Here is a 16,827-nt window from a genome sequence, read left to right as displayed (position 1 = left end):
CTACATTTGACTCAAGTACTAATGAGAATGTCCCCACATTGTTATCTCCTTTAGTGAGGTCTTTATGGTACAGATGTGCCCTTCCTACAAGCAGTCAACACAGGCCAGAGGAACCTCCTTTAAATGCTGTTGTGTTTTGTGAATAGCATGTAACCAAAACAGAGGCTGAAAAGCTTTCTTGATGAAGTTTCTCTTGCTCCTGTTGAAGAAAAGTAATTGACAAATTACCACTAATTTTACAAAAAGGTCCACCACGTTTTTGTAGGTTTAAGCTGCTGGGTACTTGGGCAGAGGTTGGATTACTAATGGTCAGTCTCCTGTGGCAAGCAGCAGGCTCCAGCTGAATGGCAAAGCCCTGCAGTGCCATAAATGCATCTTGCAGGATTAGAGTACTGCATTCCTTTGAGGCTGCTTTCCACCAGTGGAAAGGGAATCCAAACAAACCATCATCATTAAGCAGTTTACATACCTTAAGCCAGAGCCAAATGTGTGGCTTACTACTTTTAAAAAACCATTCAAATGGCCCCACATATATTAAAGATCCTGTGAAGACTGAGGTCAGCACAAATTTACCTTGATTGCTCTTCTCTAGATTGTGATTTTTTTCCCCTAATTGCAGCACAGCTGCCTGGCACACTCCCAAAATCACAACAATGCAGCTGCCATGCACAAGGTGCATCCACTTGCTAGTTCTGTTTATCAGTGGTCTTTGCAATTTAATAAGTCCTACCTTTTCTTACAATAACAGATGAGAAGGCAGAGGTTGCTCTCTCTCTGGGGAAGGATACATGCCATCATCCTGCAGACTGCTGAGAACAGCAACCCAAAAATTTGGCACCCACAGTAACATTCACTAAAATTCAGGATAAGAATGATATTCCCTCCTTGCCACAGGTTCTCCAGGTAACAGATATTTCCAGCCCATTTCCCACCAGATGGGCAAGTCTGCTTTTCCCCTGTCCTTTGTGCAGCTGGGCAGGGCACAGCTGTGCTCTGCTGAGCAGATATTGCTTTTTAATATATAGAAATTTAAATTATTTACAGCTCTCCACAGTACCTCATGCAATAGCAAGATCTAACCCTAATCACTGGAACAGACTGTTGCACACCTTGTAAGGCTGCATCAGGTATCAATGTGAAGCTATGCCTGAAATAGTTACTTTCCTTAACCCTGTCCTATCCACAACTTCATTGTTAGAAAATTCTGGACTACACCTGCAAATTAGTGCTGAGAAGGTAAATTATTTTCTTTATACATCTATCAGAAGTTAAGGAAAACACTTCTGTCAGTATTTGAAGCAGGCTGATTTTTAAAATCTTTAAAGTTGTGTGTGGTTTAATCAGATTATAAATTCTTAGCACAGTAAAATCCAGTTGGAATGCTGGAACAGCAGTTTATAATGGCTGGTCATGTTCTGGCTTGCTAGGAATTTTAACATAAATATTTGAAGTCAGGTTTTAAGTTTAATTTTGTTAAATACTAATCCCTGTAGACATTAAATTATCCCTGTTATTTTTACAGCCCTTTTTGAGGGGTTTTTTTTAGCAAGCACATTAGCAGAGCAGCCATAATTCATTTTCCACTGGTACAGAAGTTCCATTTTTTTACTTGCATATGAAATTAAATGGCAATTATTTTAATTCCAAGCTTTATAGATCCTTTTATTCTTTATCTGTTTTTCATTAAGAGTTTTCTGAATGCTATTTAAAAGCAAAAAACTCCAGGAAATTGTATCAAATACCTTAACTGCCACATAACCTAAATTCATGTTTGACTAGAGGATAAGAAAATGCACTTGAAGTGTTTGATGGTTTTAATTCCATTGAGTCCCTACAGCCTAGCAGTGTTTTAGACCTGTGGTCTTGATTCAGAATTTCATTTGTATTTCAGTGGGGGAGGAGGGGACACTTCAATCCTTGCATTGGATGTGCACTTGTGTGCTGCATGGCAGCCTCCTCTCCTGGCACGTGGCTGAGCCAGAGCTCCAGCTCAGCCAGGGCAGAGAGCAGCAAGTTTATTTTCTGTGAATAAACAGAGCCATTGGGACTGCCTGTGCTGCCACAAAATTTCCAGTTTGCACCAAAATGATGAGCTGCTCGTTTCACTTTTTGACTGGCTTTGTATCTGTGTCATGCCCTGAGTTCACAAAGGGGCAGTGGCAGCCAGCCCTGGTCACTAATGTCCTCAGCTGGGAGTGTTTAACTCCTGGGAGCCAATTAACTGGCAATTAGCTGCACCAGAAGCTGCTTCATTTAGCAGATTTCTGCTAAATACATACATAAATAAATATCCATGATGAGTTACATCGTCACCATTATTGACATAATCCCCCTCATATTTAATTTGGATTGAAACAGTTTGCAAAGTTTGCAAATTCCTTTTGATTAGGCTTCTTTGTTGCTGTTGCCAAACAGGATTCTCAATTCTTTACAATATTTTCTACTGAAAAAAGATATATTTATTTATAATTCCTGGGCAGGATGCAAAGCTTCAGCATTTGTTGATAAGAGAACTTTTTTAAGCAGTGACACAGATTGTCATCCTGTTGGGCAATGACCACCTGGGAGTCCTGAGAGGATGGGAGAACTTTGTGATTATTCTTTTATTCTCAGTGAAAACCGCCTGTTGAGGATACAGTATACCAGCATATCAAGAGAGAGTTGTAGCTGAAATCAGGCTGGTCACAACATTTACCTTAAAAGAAAAACAATCCCATTTCCTACAGCTCGCGCGCGTTGGCGCCGAGTGACGGGTGCCAGAATTGCCCTGCACAGTAAACACACCCAGACACACTCAGACCCTCAAAAAACCCCCCCTCTGCCCCTGGGGATGCAGTCTTTGATGATGCTCACTGCTGGGATTGAGCTGGTTCCTCCTGTGATGCAGTGGAGATGGGTTGCTGTGATGCAGCAGGACAGGCGGGCGCTGTGTCTGCCAGCACAGCTCGTGGCCCTGCCTGCCTTTGGGCACCCTCAGCACCTGCACTGGGGCTGTGTCACCGCCCTGAGTGTGCAGTGCCATCCCCCTGTGTCCCCTGAGGACAGCCAACAGTGAAACAGGAGTGACTCCTGCAGGAGTCTGGCAGGATTCACACTCGTGAGCCAGCTCATGCTAGAATCCCAACTAAGCATAAATTTACCTCACTCTGGCCACAAAGAAATACAAAGGCACAGAATTTCATTCTCAATACTTCACTTTGAAGGGGAAAGAGCTGCTTAGACAAATTACTGATCCATCCAGAATTTCAGATGTACAGCAGATCTTTAAAGAAATGGGCATGCAATAAAATGGCATGAGTGATATTTTTCTTTGCTAGCTATACAGGAAATTGCTTGGTTTTATCCAAGCAAGACCAAATATGTGCTCTACATATAATAAATCCATTTTTACAGAACTGGTGGATACTTTCAACAAGCTGCAAGATCCACTGTTTTCATAGTCTGTGTTTATTGTGTGCTGCAGATAAATAAACGATGCCCTAAGGATTTTGCATACTAAGTGAATATACCAAGTATTGCCAAGTTCCTTTATTTTTTCACAAGCACAGGGATACTATTTTCCTTCAAAGTACAGTTCTTGAAGTGTTTTGGTGAGAATTCAGCTTTTGTTTAAGAAATGAGTTTGAATTCTCACATTAAAAGACATCAAAACCCCATACCTGACCCCAAATGCACTCTCATCGTTCAAAAGCCAAAGGCAAAATGAAAACACTGGATTTTTTCAATAAGCCAAATGTCCTAATTTTCACATCATTACCACAGCTCCCAAATGGTTTAGCTCCACAGGAGGTGCTGACCTCAGAGCAAAACTGCACACTGCAGGTGTGTGACTGCTGTGGGAAACCCATTCCAAGGCCAGGTCACAAAAGATCCTAAACACAATCAGATAAACAACTGGAGATTTGAAAGGATGGGGGGGGTTGGCATTCTCTTCCCAGAAAACCTGGTTTGGGACCCACTTCCACGGAGTCAGAGATGGAGCATGGCTGATGGGAGAGGCTGGACCCACTGCTGAGCCACCTTGGGGCAGCTGGTTTGGGCTCACCTGGTTTGGGCTCACCTGGTTTGGGCTCACCTGGTTTGGCTGCTTGGGCTGAGCATGCAGCTCACAGAGGACAGGCTGGGCTCCCCATCTGCAGCCCTGTCCGAGCAGGAAACAGCCAGAACTTCCTTTGTTTGGGGAGAATACTTTCTGGGTGCAACTATCTGAAGGAGCAGGACAAGGACTAGACAGATTTCTGGACGGTTCTTCCATGCAAACATTCTACCAATTTTACTACCAGCACTGCTGGATGTGTTACTTGGCTGGAGAGATAAAAAGACACAGACATTTTTTCCTTTCTTTTGTATTCACCTCCCCCATTTCCTATTTTTCCAGGATGTGGAAACTGCTCTCAACATTGTCCCAAAAAAAGAAAATAATCATGACACTGGATAAGATCTCAGAAGGGATATATATATATTTCAGGATATCTTGCTTGCCTTCTGACTCATAAGGGTTGGTAACGTAATTTTTAAACAAAAGCTGAGGTTGTCATGGTATTTTTATACCAATGATTCCATATTATTGAGAAAAGGAGGAAAAAAGGCAACAAACACCAAGAAACAAGAGATGACAAAATACCAGGCTGTGTATGGGAAAGAGTGCATATTGCATTCTCTCACCCCTAAAGCTTCTCACCAAACTTCCTCCAGTTCCTGCTGACCAAGACCTCCTGAAAACTGCTTCTCATCAGGCAGTTTCTGACATCTTAATTTCTGGAGCATTTCAGTATCTCCACCATACCTATTTTTAAACATGTCCTACACCAAGGTACTTTTTGGGCACATTTACCACATTCATGGCAGATTTTCATAAGAGCATTTTGTTATCAGAAGGGTGTAGCACTTCCACTCCTACTGATACGACTTTTGCAAGTGTTGTGAGTGCAAAGTAATACAAAATCCATAATGACTTTGGAAGGTAACTTTGCCTTATTCTTTATTCAAACATGAAGGATATTAAATTTTTTTAAAATATGATTCGCTACTTAATTTACAAAAAAAAAAAAAATAGTAGAATGTTTGTATGAAAGAACTATCCAGAAATCTGTCTGGTCCCTGTCCTGCTCCTGCAGATAGTTGCACCCAGAAAGTATTCTCCTTAAAACAAAGGAAGTTCTGGCTTTTTCCAGCTCAGACAGAGTTGCAGACAAGGAGGGCTGCTTTGGCAGTCTTACCACAACAGGAGGCAATCGTTCTGAGGCACAGACTTCCCTGCAGCCATGTGGATTTGGGAAAGAGCCCCAGTGCCCCTCAGTGCCCAGCACCCAGGCTGCAGGATGAGCCATGCCCCTTCCCAGGGACAGAAACATGAAACACAGAGAGCTCTGACAGTGCTGGGTGCAAGCATTCAAAACCCACATCATCTTTATTTAGCCTGTGTGCAAACCCAGGGCACACAGGGAATATTTCTCTGCCTGCTCTGGGGTGCCCTGACCCCCAGGGCAGCACTGACTCTGACCCTCACTCATGCAGAAAGTTTCCCAGACTTCAAGAGAGACTGGAATCCACAAAAGTGAGCAATAGATTATAGAGAGCAGTGTGGGTGTGTCACTGGGTGAGAAATTGAGGGTTTGGGATTTTTAGTGTGCTGTGGATGGAAGCAGGATGGAGGGCACAGGGTGCTGTCCTGGGTTTCTCCTTCATGCTGCTCCTTCCTCCTTCTCCATGGGTTTGGGTGGCATTTTGTAACTGGGCAGAAAAGTCCCCATTGGGGGCTCTGTGGGATCAGTTATTGGGTTAAAAGGGAAAATAATCCAGGTGTCAGTTCTTCATTGGACAGTTTAGTCTTAAAAGCCCTTGGGACAAGAGATTGTGGCCATTTTGTGCCTTCTAATGAAAAGCTGCCAAACTCACAGCAGTGAGACTGTTTTACTGGTAAGGAATAATAAACACCTGAGTCTGAACATGAACTGCTGCCTCAAGTGCCTTCAACCCAGACCCAGAGGAACCAAAACTGGGATCCCCACAAGCCTGCACTGTGCCACATCACTGCCACCACCTCACCCAGGTGTTCCCTGGGCTCCTCACAGCATGGCCAGACCACGCTGCTTCCCCTGGTGCTGCTGACTCCTGTCTCTGCATTCCCCCCCCTTCCCACCCCCTGCACGTCTGTCCATCCCCACGGACAGCCCAGCTCAGCCCCTGGCCAGCACCAAGGGCAGCACCAAGAGCTCTGCAGACACCCTGGAACCTTGGATTTCTTGTCCATTACCAGTCTGAGGGATGCCAGGCTGTGTTTGGATTGCATCCTTTGACCCCAGGGACAAAGGGTGCAAACTGAGAGCCTGCTGAAGGCTGAGCATGTGCATCTGCTCTTTGCTGCCAAAAACAGCAGCAAACCTGAGCTAAGGTGAGCAAGGGTAGGAGGAGATGGCAGGAAAGGAGCCACTGGACCCATTCAGGGGTTATTCTGTCTTTGTGTGTTTGTTTAGTACTGGAGTGGCCAGAAGGGAATATGATTCCATCTCAAAGAGGCAATGGAAACCTACAGGTCTATCTTGGTAAAAAACACCATAAGCACTGTGTCTGAACTTCAGCATGCTCCCCAGAGCACCACCAGCTCCTCCCAGCAGTGCAGTGTGGAAAATGCAGGTGCTCAGGTGTGTGTGCTGGCAGGTAGCAGATCATCTTTAGGGGGCTTTCATCACTCAGATCTTTCTCCGTATGCTTGGGTACAACTGTTAAACTGTGGCACACGGCAGTACCAAAGACTCACAAGGCTTCCCCCACAGAGCCTTCCCCACCCTCACAGCCTCCTCTGGGCCCTCTCCAGTGCCCTCATGTTTTCCTCACGCTCTGGTGCCCCAGAGTGCCCCAGCACTGAAGGGGAGGCTGCCCCAGCCCAAAACAACAGAACAAAATCCATTCTTGGTGGCAAGCACACCTTTTGGGCCCATTGTTATATACAATGCTACTCTCTTCTTTCTGACCTCCCAAACTCCCTGGAAATTTGCCTTAACTTGTTCAAATTCCTCCTAGGAGGGGATGGAAAGTCTTCATTACAAAAGCACTTCTAACTCCTTGCAGAAATGCACTTGGCCATGGCAGGTGAGAGCAGGCACTCAGCAGGCTGAGGGAGTTGATGCCCGAAAACTCACGGATCCTCAGCTGAGACTTCAGCAGAGCTGAGCACACATTTCCCATCTTTGACTGCTGATGGATGGCACCACTTCTGCCAGGGCCTAATCAGAAGCAGTGCAGTCATACAAAACCTGAAAGGGGGGCACAGGGGTGGCGGGGCCATGATTTTGTTTGAGCTCTGGGCTGGTTTCCCTTCTTTTAAACAAATAAAAGCCAAGTGTTTGCTTCCTGTTACCTGACTGCTGGCGTGTTGTCCCCTGCAGGTAACATCATAGGCTCTGGGATCTTTATTTCCCCCAAAGGGGTGCTGGAGCACGCCGGCTCGGTGGGACTGGCTCTCATCATCTGGGTGCTGGGCGGCGGCGTGGCCGCGCTGGGCTCGCTGTGCTACGCCGAGCTGGGCGTCACCATCCCCAAGTCGGGAGGGGACTACTCCTACGTCACGGAGATCTTTGGGGGCTTGGCTGGGTGAGTACCCCATGGTCACAGACCTGTCTTGGGAAAAATCCTTGCCTTAGGATCCCTATGAAAAATCCTTTTTCATCCTGAGAAGCTGAGAAGCCTCAGGAACAAAATGTGAGCAGTGATTGTTTGCTGCTGTGGGATGAAACAGGTGGGTCTGGGATGGGTCTCATGTGGTTGTTTCCAATTAATGGCCAATCTAATTAATGGCCCAGCTGTATCTCTCTCTGGTCAGACACAAGATTCTGTTATCATTCCATTCCATTCTCCTGCTTTGCAAGCCTTCTTATGAAATCCTTTCAATATAATATAATATAATATAATATAATATAATATAATATAATATAATATAATATAATATAATATAATATAATATAATATAATATAATATAATATAATATAATATAATATAATATAATATAATATAATATAATATAATATAATATAATATAATATAATATAATATAATATAATATAATATAATATAATATAATATAATATAATAATAATATAAAATATTTATAATTGTTATTATTATAATTTCTATTATTATTATATTATATAATAATATAATATAATTAATATAATATAATATAATATAATATAATATAATATAATATAATATAAAATAATATAATATTTATATAGTATATATTATATATCATTCTATATAATTTATATATTATATATATATAATTATATAATATAATTATAATATAGATAATATATTATTATATTATATTATATTATATTATATTATATTATATTATATTATATTATATTATATTATATTATATTATATGTATTATATTTTATATATTATATAATTTATATATAATATATATAATATATAATTATATATAATTTGTATATTTATATGATATAATTATAATATATATTATATTATATTATATTATATTATATTATATTATATTATATTATATTATATTATATTATATTATATTATATTATATTATATTATATTATATTATATTATATTATATTATATTATATTATATTATATTATATTATATTATATTATATTATATTTATAATAAAATAATACATCAGCTTTCTAAACACGGAGTCAGATTCTCATCTCTTCCCTCATCCTGAGACCCCTGTGAACACCACCACACCCTTTCTCTATAAACTGATGTGAAAGCACACTCCTGTTGTGTGTTTGCTGTGGGAAAGCCATCTGACTTGGAAGAGATGACATTTGTCAATAAAAATGATTCAGCAAAATCAATCTTTCTGCTCTGTGTTAGAAACACCAAACTGGCCCCACAGAGACCTCCCAGTGCTGCTTCCCAAGGGAAGGTGACAGATCCTTTCCCTTCCCTCACTGCCCCAAAGTCTTTGCCAGAGGAGGATGATCCTGTGTGCCAGCCATCATCATCAGTGCTTGTGTGGAAGAGTTTTACCCATCCCAGGCCAGGCTGGAGCTGCTCACCACAAATAAAACACCAAGTAAATACAGAGAGGGGGGAATGCTAACTCAGGGAAGGATTTCTCTTTGAAAATAATACTGATGGAGTGGTGTGGCCACGTGAGGAAGGGACAAGTGAGAGGAGGTTATCTTTTTTATTTGAGTGTGCACTTTTTGATGGATTCAACACAATAAGTTAAGTGTCAGCCTGTACTCACAGGTGACTAGAGAAGCACCAGAATGTTCTACTCATTGTGAGTAGAGAGGCCAGAGCACAAGCTGGTGGTTTAGTCAAGAAAAATAAGCACCAGTACAGAAAACTAGGGAAAGGGTAAGGAAAAAAACCCCACCAAACCAGAGTATTCCTTCCCATGTGAGATGGAAAATGAGCTTGTAACAGCTGAGCTGGCTGCTGAGCGAGGACAAACAGAAGAGGCAGGAGAGGCAGCGTGTCCCCCTGTCCCAGAGGCTGAGCTCTGCTGCCCCAGCTCAGGGCACACAGCCAGCCCTGCAGACATGCCTGCTCCCCAGGGCCAGTTCTGATGCTTGCCAGGCTCCAGCCTTCTGCTGGTGGGTGAAGCCTGTGTCCCCCAGCTGGTGGGATCTCCTCTGACTGCTGTCCTGCTTTGCACAGAAATTGCACCGACATCACAGAGCAGAGGGAGGCACCCACAGCCTGGGCTGCCCAGATCTCAGCTGCACTCAGGTGTGCTCTCTCATGGGCAGGAGCACAGCAGAGCTCCTGCTGCTCCAGGGCCCTGCAGCAGCAGGCAGCAGCTTCCCCCTGCCTGCAGTGTCTGCCAGCAGGGACAGGGGACTGGGAGCACAGAGCCCCACAGACTGGCACAAATCCCAACCCTGGAACATCACTGAGAAGGAGGCCAGCAACATGAGAGGTCCACAAAACCAAAGGAATTGTGCTTTCTAGGGGAGAAAAATGAAACTACTTAGAAATCAAGTACAACTAAAATTAAATTTAATGTAACTAAAATTAATTTAAATATTTCCTCAGCTCCCTGTGCCACATTCAGAGAGCTTGCCTGGGCCCTGCAACCACCAAGCTGTGTAACAAACCCCACAGCAGCTGATTGATCAGTGTGTACCTGGGGGCAGCCTCACCTCCTTGGGCAGCACACACTTGATGTCCAGGCTTGTAAGGCACAAACAAGATCCAAAAAGCACAGCCTGCCACCTGAAGGGGAGTGGTGCTCCCATCCTACCTGTGCAGAGATGTTAGCCCTCTCTCAAGGAGAAAACAGTCCCACTGTCATGACCAAGGGTTGCACTAGGCAAAAGCCATCAGGCAGGGTTTGGTGTAAAAAGGGGGACTTGGCTCATCTTTTCCAGGAAAGCCGAGCTGGGTTGTGCCCTGCTGCCCTTTGCTGAGCCAGCCCCTAAAGGCTGCAGCTCTGGGGGCTCCAGCACCCCCAGCTCCCCACCTGGGGATGTCCATCCAGCCCTGTGCCTCCCTGGCACTAAAACCACTGCTGCTCTCTTTTATTTAATCCTTCTGCAGCTGAGCACACCCAGCCCAGCACACAAAGCTGTAGTGCCCCTGCCTTTCCCTGCTCTGACTTTCCCAGTGACCAGCTGGATGTTTTAGTCTGTTCATAAAAAGGTGTTTGTTGTAAGAGCATGTGCTGTACCCACCCACAACTCCACTCCTGTCTTGTCCCTGTCTCCCCAAATCCTCCCATTTATTATTTTTCACATATCTATGCAGGTTTTCCTGCACAGATACAAGGCACAAAGAAATACCATTTGATTGTGACAGCCCCTGGAGCCCTCTGTGCCCCACTCCTGTGTCTGCAGTGCTGATAGTTGCATGCAGAGCTGTTTATTGCAAAAGCCCCACTGCTAGGTGTGCTGTGAGGAGCTGAATGCAATAACAGAGGCAGGACAGGGCCATCTCCTGAGCTGTGGCTGCCCACCCTGCCCAGCTCCTCTGGCCAGGGGAGGAGGAAGAGGTGAGGAAGGGGCTCCAGCATCACCAGGCTCTGGTCTGGTACCAGAGAAACACTCCTGCTTTCCTGTCTCTTCAGGAATCCTTGTGGTTTTGGATGGCATTTGTGTGTGAGCACAAGCTGCAGGGAATGGCCACAGCCTGTGCTGCAGGAGCCCCCTGAGCACAGCTTGCCTGCAAGTCTGAGTCAAAAGAACATCACCCCAAATGACAAATCAAGGCCTTAATAGGTATCCTTGCAGAAGAACAAATCCTCCAGTGAGTTTCTGATCAATGCCACTCCTTCTGAGTGCTCAGCAGTGATGCTGCAGCTACCACAGCTCTGCACCAGCAGAGCCTGCTGACTGCATGTGCATCCTCACCAAAATCAGTCAGTGCAGGGTTTGCAGCCAAAGCTTTGATAAGTGACACCAAACTGCAAGTGTAACGTGCTTCAAATATGCTTCCATGTTTCTTTTTTGTTATTGCAGAATTGTGAATTTTTCCAAAGGCAGTAAGTCATTCAGCAATGTAGGATGGCATTAGTAGGATTCAAACTGGCTCCAGCTTAAACCAGTTCAGTTTTCCCTGAGCTGTACTGAGGTGAGGTGTACTATGGCACCTGTTCCAAACTGCTTTCTTTTGCTAATGCACAAGTAGGGTACACTGGAATTTTATATTTTCACAGGCTGCTTGAATCCATAACCTATCTAATTTGAGATCCTTGTGGGAGTACAGACACATCCCAAATAGATATTTGAAAACCAAGTCCACTGGACTATTTAGAACCCAGCTGAAACCATGTTGTTTATTTCTTCCCACAGGTGAGGGAGTTAGCATGCAGAGGTACCTGCAAAAAAATTCAGTCTTGGTCCAGGGATGGGTGGCACTCCTCATGACTGCCACACCTGCCCAGGAGTAGCAGATAGCACCACTCACTCTGGGCTGTTTCCAGGACAGGGGCTGGGCTCTGAGCAGACAGGATCTCATCCATATCCACACTGATGGGACTGTGGGCCATGGACTGCAGGGAACTTTGGATCAGGCAAACACAGCAGAGCCCATCCAGCCAGCAGCTGGAATACAGGCACAGAGGTTATTCCACCAGCCAGCAGCTGGAATACAGACACAGAGGTTATTTCACCAGCCAGCAGCTGGAATACAGGCACAGAGGTTATTCCACCAGCCAGCAGCTGGAATACAGGCACAGAGGTTATTTCACCAGCCAGCAGCTGGAATACAGGCACTGAGGTTATTTCACCAGCTCCTTCACCACCAGCACATGCAGGAGCTCAGATTTCTCATGCAAATTCCACTGTTGAGAAAAATAAAACCCAAACAAACCAGCCCAACCAAAACCAACCAAACCCAACCAAACCAAAACCACCCAAGCACTTACATCTTCCTTTTTCTTTACATTCAGCTGTCTCAAACTTGTTATAAAGATCTGATCACTTCTCAGTCAGCAACAAGAGAAGATTTAACTTCTCTTATTTTTGTGATCCCAGCTACTGAGTAACTGTGAAAGGCTCTGGGGAGGAGTTCCATCTCCATCTCCATCTATCTCCATCTCCATCTCCATCATCTCCATCTATCTTCATCTCCATCTCCATCATCTCCATCTCCATCATCTTCATCTCCATCATCTCCATCTCCATCTCCATCTCCATCTCCATCTCCATCATCTCCATCTATCTTCATCTCCATCTCCATCATCTCCATCTCCATCATCTTCATCTCCATCATCTCCATCTCCATCTCCATCATCTCCATCATCTCCATCTCCATCATCTTCATCTCCATCATCTCCATCTCCATCTCCATCATCTCCCATCATCTCCATCACCTCCATCTATCTCCACCTCCATCATCTCCATGTCCATCATCTCCATCTATCTCCATTTCCATCTATCTCCATCTCCATCATCTCCATCATCCCCATCTCCATCTATTTCCATCTCCATCTCCATCATCCTTATCTCCATCTCCACTGCTGTAAGCTCAGCCCCCAGGGCAGTAATTCTGCCACTTTCCAGCTGAAGAACAAAGTGTTTCCAGGTGTGCCATGCTGTGCCATCTCCCACATCATCTCCCCAGGAGCAGCCCTTCCCAACTGGGCCAGTGACTAGCAGGGAGCTGGTAGCAGTCCCAAAAGTGCAGCTGCAGCCAAAACCCTTCAGAGGGGTTTTGGGACCTGGGTGACATGTCAAAACCCTTCAGAGGGGTTTTGGGACCTGGGTGACATGTCAAAACCCTTCAGAGGGGTTTTGGGACCTGGGCTGGGGAGGGTCCCACTGGTGTGTGTGACAGGATGGAGGAGCTCAGCCCCAACCCCTGGCACAGCTGGCTGTGTGTGACCCCTCCAGCACAGCCCCAGCCCTGCTCTCTTGTGCTTTTCCTTGTCTCTCCAGGTTCCTGCTGCTGTGGAGTGCAGTGCTCATCATGTACCCAACTAGTCTGGCTGTCATTGCACTGACCTTCTCCAACTATGTCCTGCAGCCTGTCTTCCCCAACTGCATTCCCCCCTACAACGCCTCCAGGATCCTCTCCATGGTGTGTCTCTGTAAGTATTTGCTTCTTTCACACACACAGATCTCACTCCAGCCGGGCTGGGGTCAGGGCCCCAGCTCCAAAGGCCAGTGGGGAGCTCCCAGGACAGGCACTGGGGCTGCTGGGGGATATTCTGCCCCTTTGCCCCTGCCTGCAGCAAGTGCAGGGAGGCACAAAGGCACCCAAACCCCGTGGGTGCAGTGAGCCCGTGGGATGGGGCAGGGCTGCAGAGCCAGGGGCACTGGCACAGGTCCCCAGCCCCCTGTGAGCCCTCCTGCCCCTCTGACCACACTGAGTGTGCAGAGGCAGAGGACAGCCAGCCCTGCAGCAGAGGAGCAAAGCTGAGCTGCAGGACCAGAGATTTCCCTGCTCCTGTGAGGAGGCAATGATCCCTGCACACCTGTCAGAACCCAGGGTGTTCCTCTGGCTGCCCTGGGTGATTCCAGACCCTGGCAGAGAGCTCAGAGATCTTGGCACGGAGTCACAGACACCTGGAAACAATCATCAATTTTGTGCAAAGAGTTACAAGCCACAAAAGTTTGAATAAAATGATAGTGAATTTGTCACAAAGTGAAAAAGTAGAATTTTAAAGTGTTTAGAATGGGGGTTCAAGAAGCAAAATAGAAGAATCTAAGCATGTCCTGTCTTTCTTCTTCTTCTTGTCCTCTATCTTCTGCTGTGATAGTGACACTTCTAAGTTAGTTTAAAATAAAGACAAACTGTCTTACATAAGTAATAAGTATTTAAAAATTATTGTTAATAAAGCACTCATAGTTTTTAGTATAAAAAGATAACACCACCTTGAGGTGCCTCAACCCAACCTGCTAAACAAACCTCCACAAATCCAAAAAAAAATGCATTAGATAAAAAAAATAAACAACCTTAAAAACCAAAACCAAAAAATCCCAACTTCTTCTTCAAGCGCAGGGCTAAGCAAAAAGACTTTTAATCTCTCAAGAACCATCCAAAAAACTCAAAACCCAAACACACTGGGCACTGCTCAGGCACTGGGCTGGGGAGAGCAGGGGCTGCCAGGGATGCTCCTCCTCACCCTCCTTGCCAGAGCTCCCTGCAGGAACATTGCCACCCTTCACAGGGAAGAGCAAGGCACTATTCTTCCCAAGAACATCGCTGGGTTTCACATTCCCTGAACCTCAGAGAAAGGAAAAACAATTCTCATCTCATTTGCTGTGCCTGTGTAGTGCCAAAGTAGAATGCAAGATGGAGATTGTTTACCCAGAGTGATGGGGTTTTGGTTCCTTGGCCTGTCAGAGCCAGCTCTGTGTGTGTGTGTCAGGACTGTTGGCTGACAGTCACGAGATGCTGTGCAGTTGTGTCCTTAGCAGACTCAGTTTAGATGTAATTTAATATAATCTAGTATAATAAAGCAATTAATTAGCCTTCTGATAAGATGGAGTCAGATGCATCGTTTCTCCCCGCCTGTTTCAATAGAACATGAGTGTGTTTTCACTATTTTGGCTGTGTGTTCTCAAATAAACCCAATTTCACTCCCCTGAGCTCAGCCCTTTGCTCTGCAGTGCTCCTGACGTGGGTGAACAGCTCCAGCGTGCGATGGGCCACGCGCATCCAGGACATTTTTACAGCAGGAAAACTCTTAGCCCTGACCCTCATCATTGTCGTGGGCTTCATCCAGATCTTTAAAGGTACTCTGTGGGACACTAACATTGCTATGGTACTGTTGGTAGACTTGATTTTCCCCACTTACTGCAATGTTTCCTCCTTACAAACCGACCTGAAGGTGTGCTGGGTTTTGCCAAGCCCTGGGATTGCACAGTGACACAGCTGGGGGAAGAATGACACAAGGGAGAAATCAGCTGTATCCTCTTGGAAAAAGTCCCTTTCCAGCCCACATTGTAGGATTTGATAGAATAAAGGAGAGCAGCTCGCAACGTTTTGGAATAGTTACTTAACATTTTTAATCTGTTGTGCATTCCTTGAATTTGAAGTGCTCTGGACGTGAAATGAGTGAGCAATGCTTTGCCTAGGGCAGGAAGATATCTGCTTCATTTCAGGCACTATCCAATTTCCTACAAAAAGTCACTTTTATAAGATTAAACATAGGTGAAAAATGCCTCACTGATTCACCAGTTACTGGAAAGCCAAAACTACAAAAGACTTATAACATTTTCACCATGTATGTGATGAGTCATATAAAATAAGAAGAAATGTGACATTTACAGAGAGCAGAAAACTTGTTTTCTCAGTGGTGCTAGTCCTACAGTCTTGACAAGACTTTCAGGCCCCTAGACATTTTCTTTTCAAGGATACCTACTAAATACCACCAAAGAGAATGGCATTAAGGGCAGGCAGGAATTTGCCCTGCCAAGGATCCACCCCCAGGCTGCAGGAGCTGCCTGCCCAGATCACTGTCCTGCAGCAAGCCCTGCAGCACCTGTGTCAGCCCATGGACAGCATGAAGGCTCAGTTCTAATCAAGAATAAAAAGCAAAATCTCAATAATTAAAGTGTGTGAGGTTGGCAGGCATGGCCTAACATCTGCCTTGCACTCTCTGTGCAGGAAACTACAAAGAGCTGACACCCAGCAATGCATTCAGATTTTGGATGACTCCATCTGTGGGGCATTTGGCCCTGGCTTTCCTCCAAGGGTCCTTTGCATTCAGCGGCTGGAACTTCTTGAACTATGTGACAGAGGAGCTGGTGGATCCCCGCAGGCAAGTGAACCCTTCAAGGTGCTCTGTCTGGAGTGCTGAGACCTTGGAGCTGGCTGGGAGCATTTCATGGGAGGCTGCAGGGTCACTCCATGTCTGTGGGACTGGTATTTCCAAAGGAGAGAGGGGTTTGTGTAGAATTAGGTGTGAACTGAATCAAGGCAGCCCAGACAAGGCAGGATCTTCATGTCACTGCTCAATCACATTCCATCTTCCACAGCAGGAAATTACCCAGGGATGAGGTGCCACACAAGTATCCACAGGAAGAAATCTCCTTTGTCATAAAAGAGTGGAATTATCCTGGAAGTTGCTTTGCTTTTTCACCCAAAGCTCTCCCACAGACAGCAGGAAGGGAGGATCAGCTGTGCAGTGGAAGTGGCACGCTCTGCCAAGGCTGCTGACCCTGGCTCACTGCTGACCCTGGCCTGGGGAAGGGTTGGAAAGGATTCAGCACAAGCAGCCTGAGAAGGCTGGAGAGAAAGGGAATTTCAGCTGAGCAAAGCTCAAATGTTTCAACGTTTTTTGAGTTAATAAAGTGGAATGGCAAATGTCAAGAGCATTAGTTACTTCTGGGCATCCAGTGCACACAGCAATTAAACAACAAGAAATGTAAGCTGCTACAGCTTG

The 16,827-nt window shown here is 45.2% G+C and overlaps 1 protein-coding gene across 1 annotated transcript in view; it reads left to right on the top strand.

The window, feature by feature from the left end:
* SLC7A10 (solute carrier family 7 member 10) overlaps nucleotides 1–16,827 on the top strand; it is a gene marked incomplete at its 3' end in the record, with an annotated part of 40,544 nt that overhangs the window by 14,929 nt on the left and 8,788 nt on the right. Inside the window, exons 2-5 of the mRNA XM_084215254.1 lie at nucleotides 7,389–7,593; nucleotides 13,373–13,524; nucleotides 15,050–15,175; nucleotides 16,050–16,203. Of these exons, the coding sequence (XP_084071380.1) occupies nucleotides 7,389–7,593; nucleotides 13,373–13,524; nucleotides 15,050–15,175; nucleotides 16,050–16,203 (637 nt within the window). The remainder of the gene's footprint in view (nucleotides 1–7,388; nucleotides 7,594–13,372; nucleotides 13,525–15,049; nucleotides 15,176–16,049; nucleotides 16,204–16,827) is intronic.

Source organism: Fringilla coelebs, assembly GCF_963513975.1.
Source record: "Fringilla coelebs genome assembly, chromosome: 14".
NCBI classification, from domain to species: Eukaryota; Metazoa; Chordata; class Aves; order Passeriformes; family Fringillidae; genus Fringilla; species Fringilla coelebs.
Note: the sequence above shows the minus strand (reverse complement) of the source record. Positions and strands in the feature narration are given on the sequence as shown.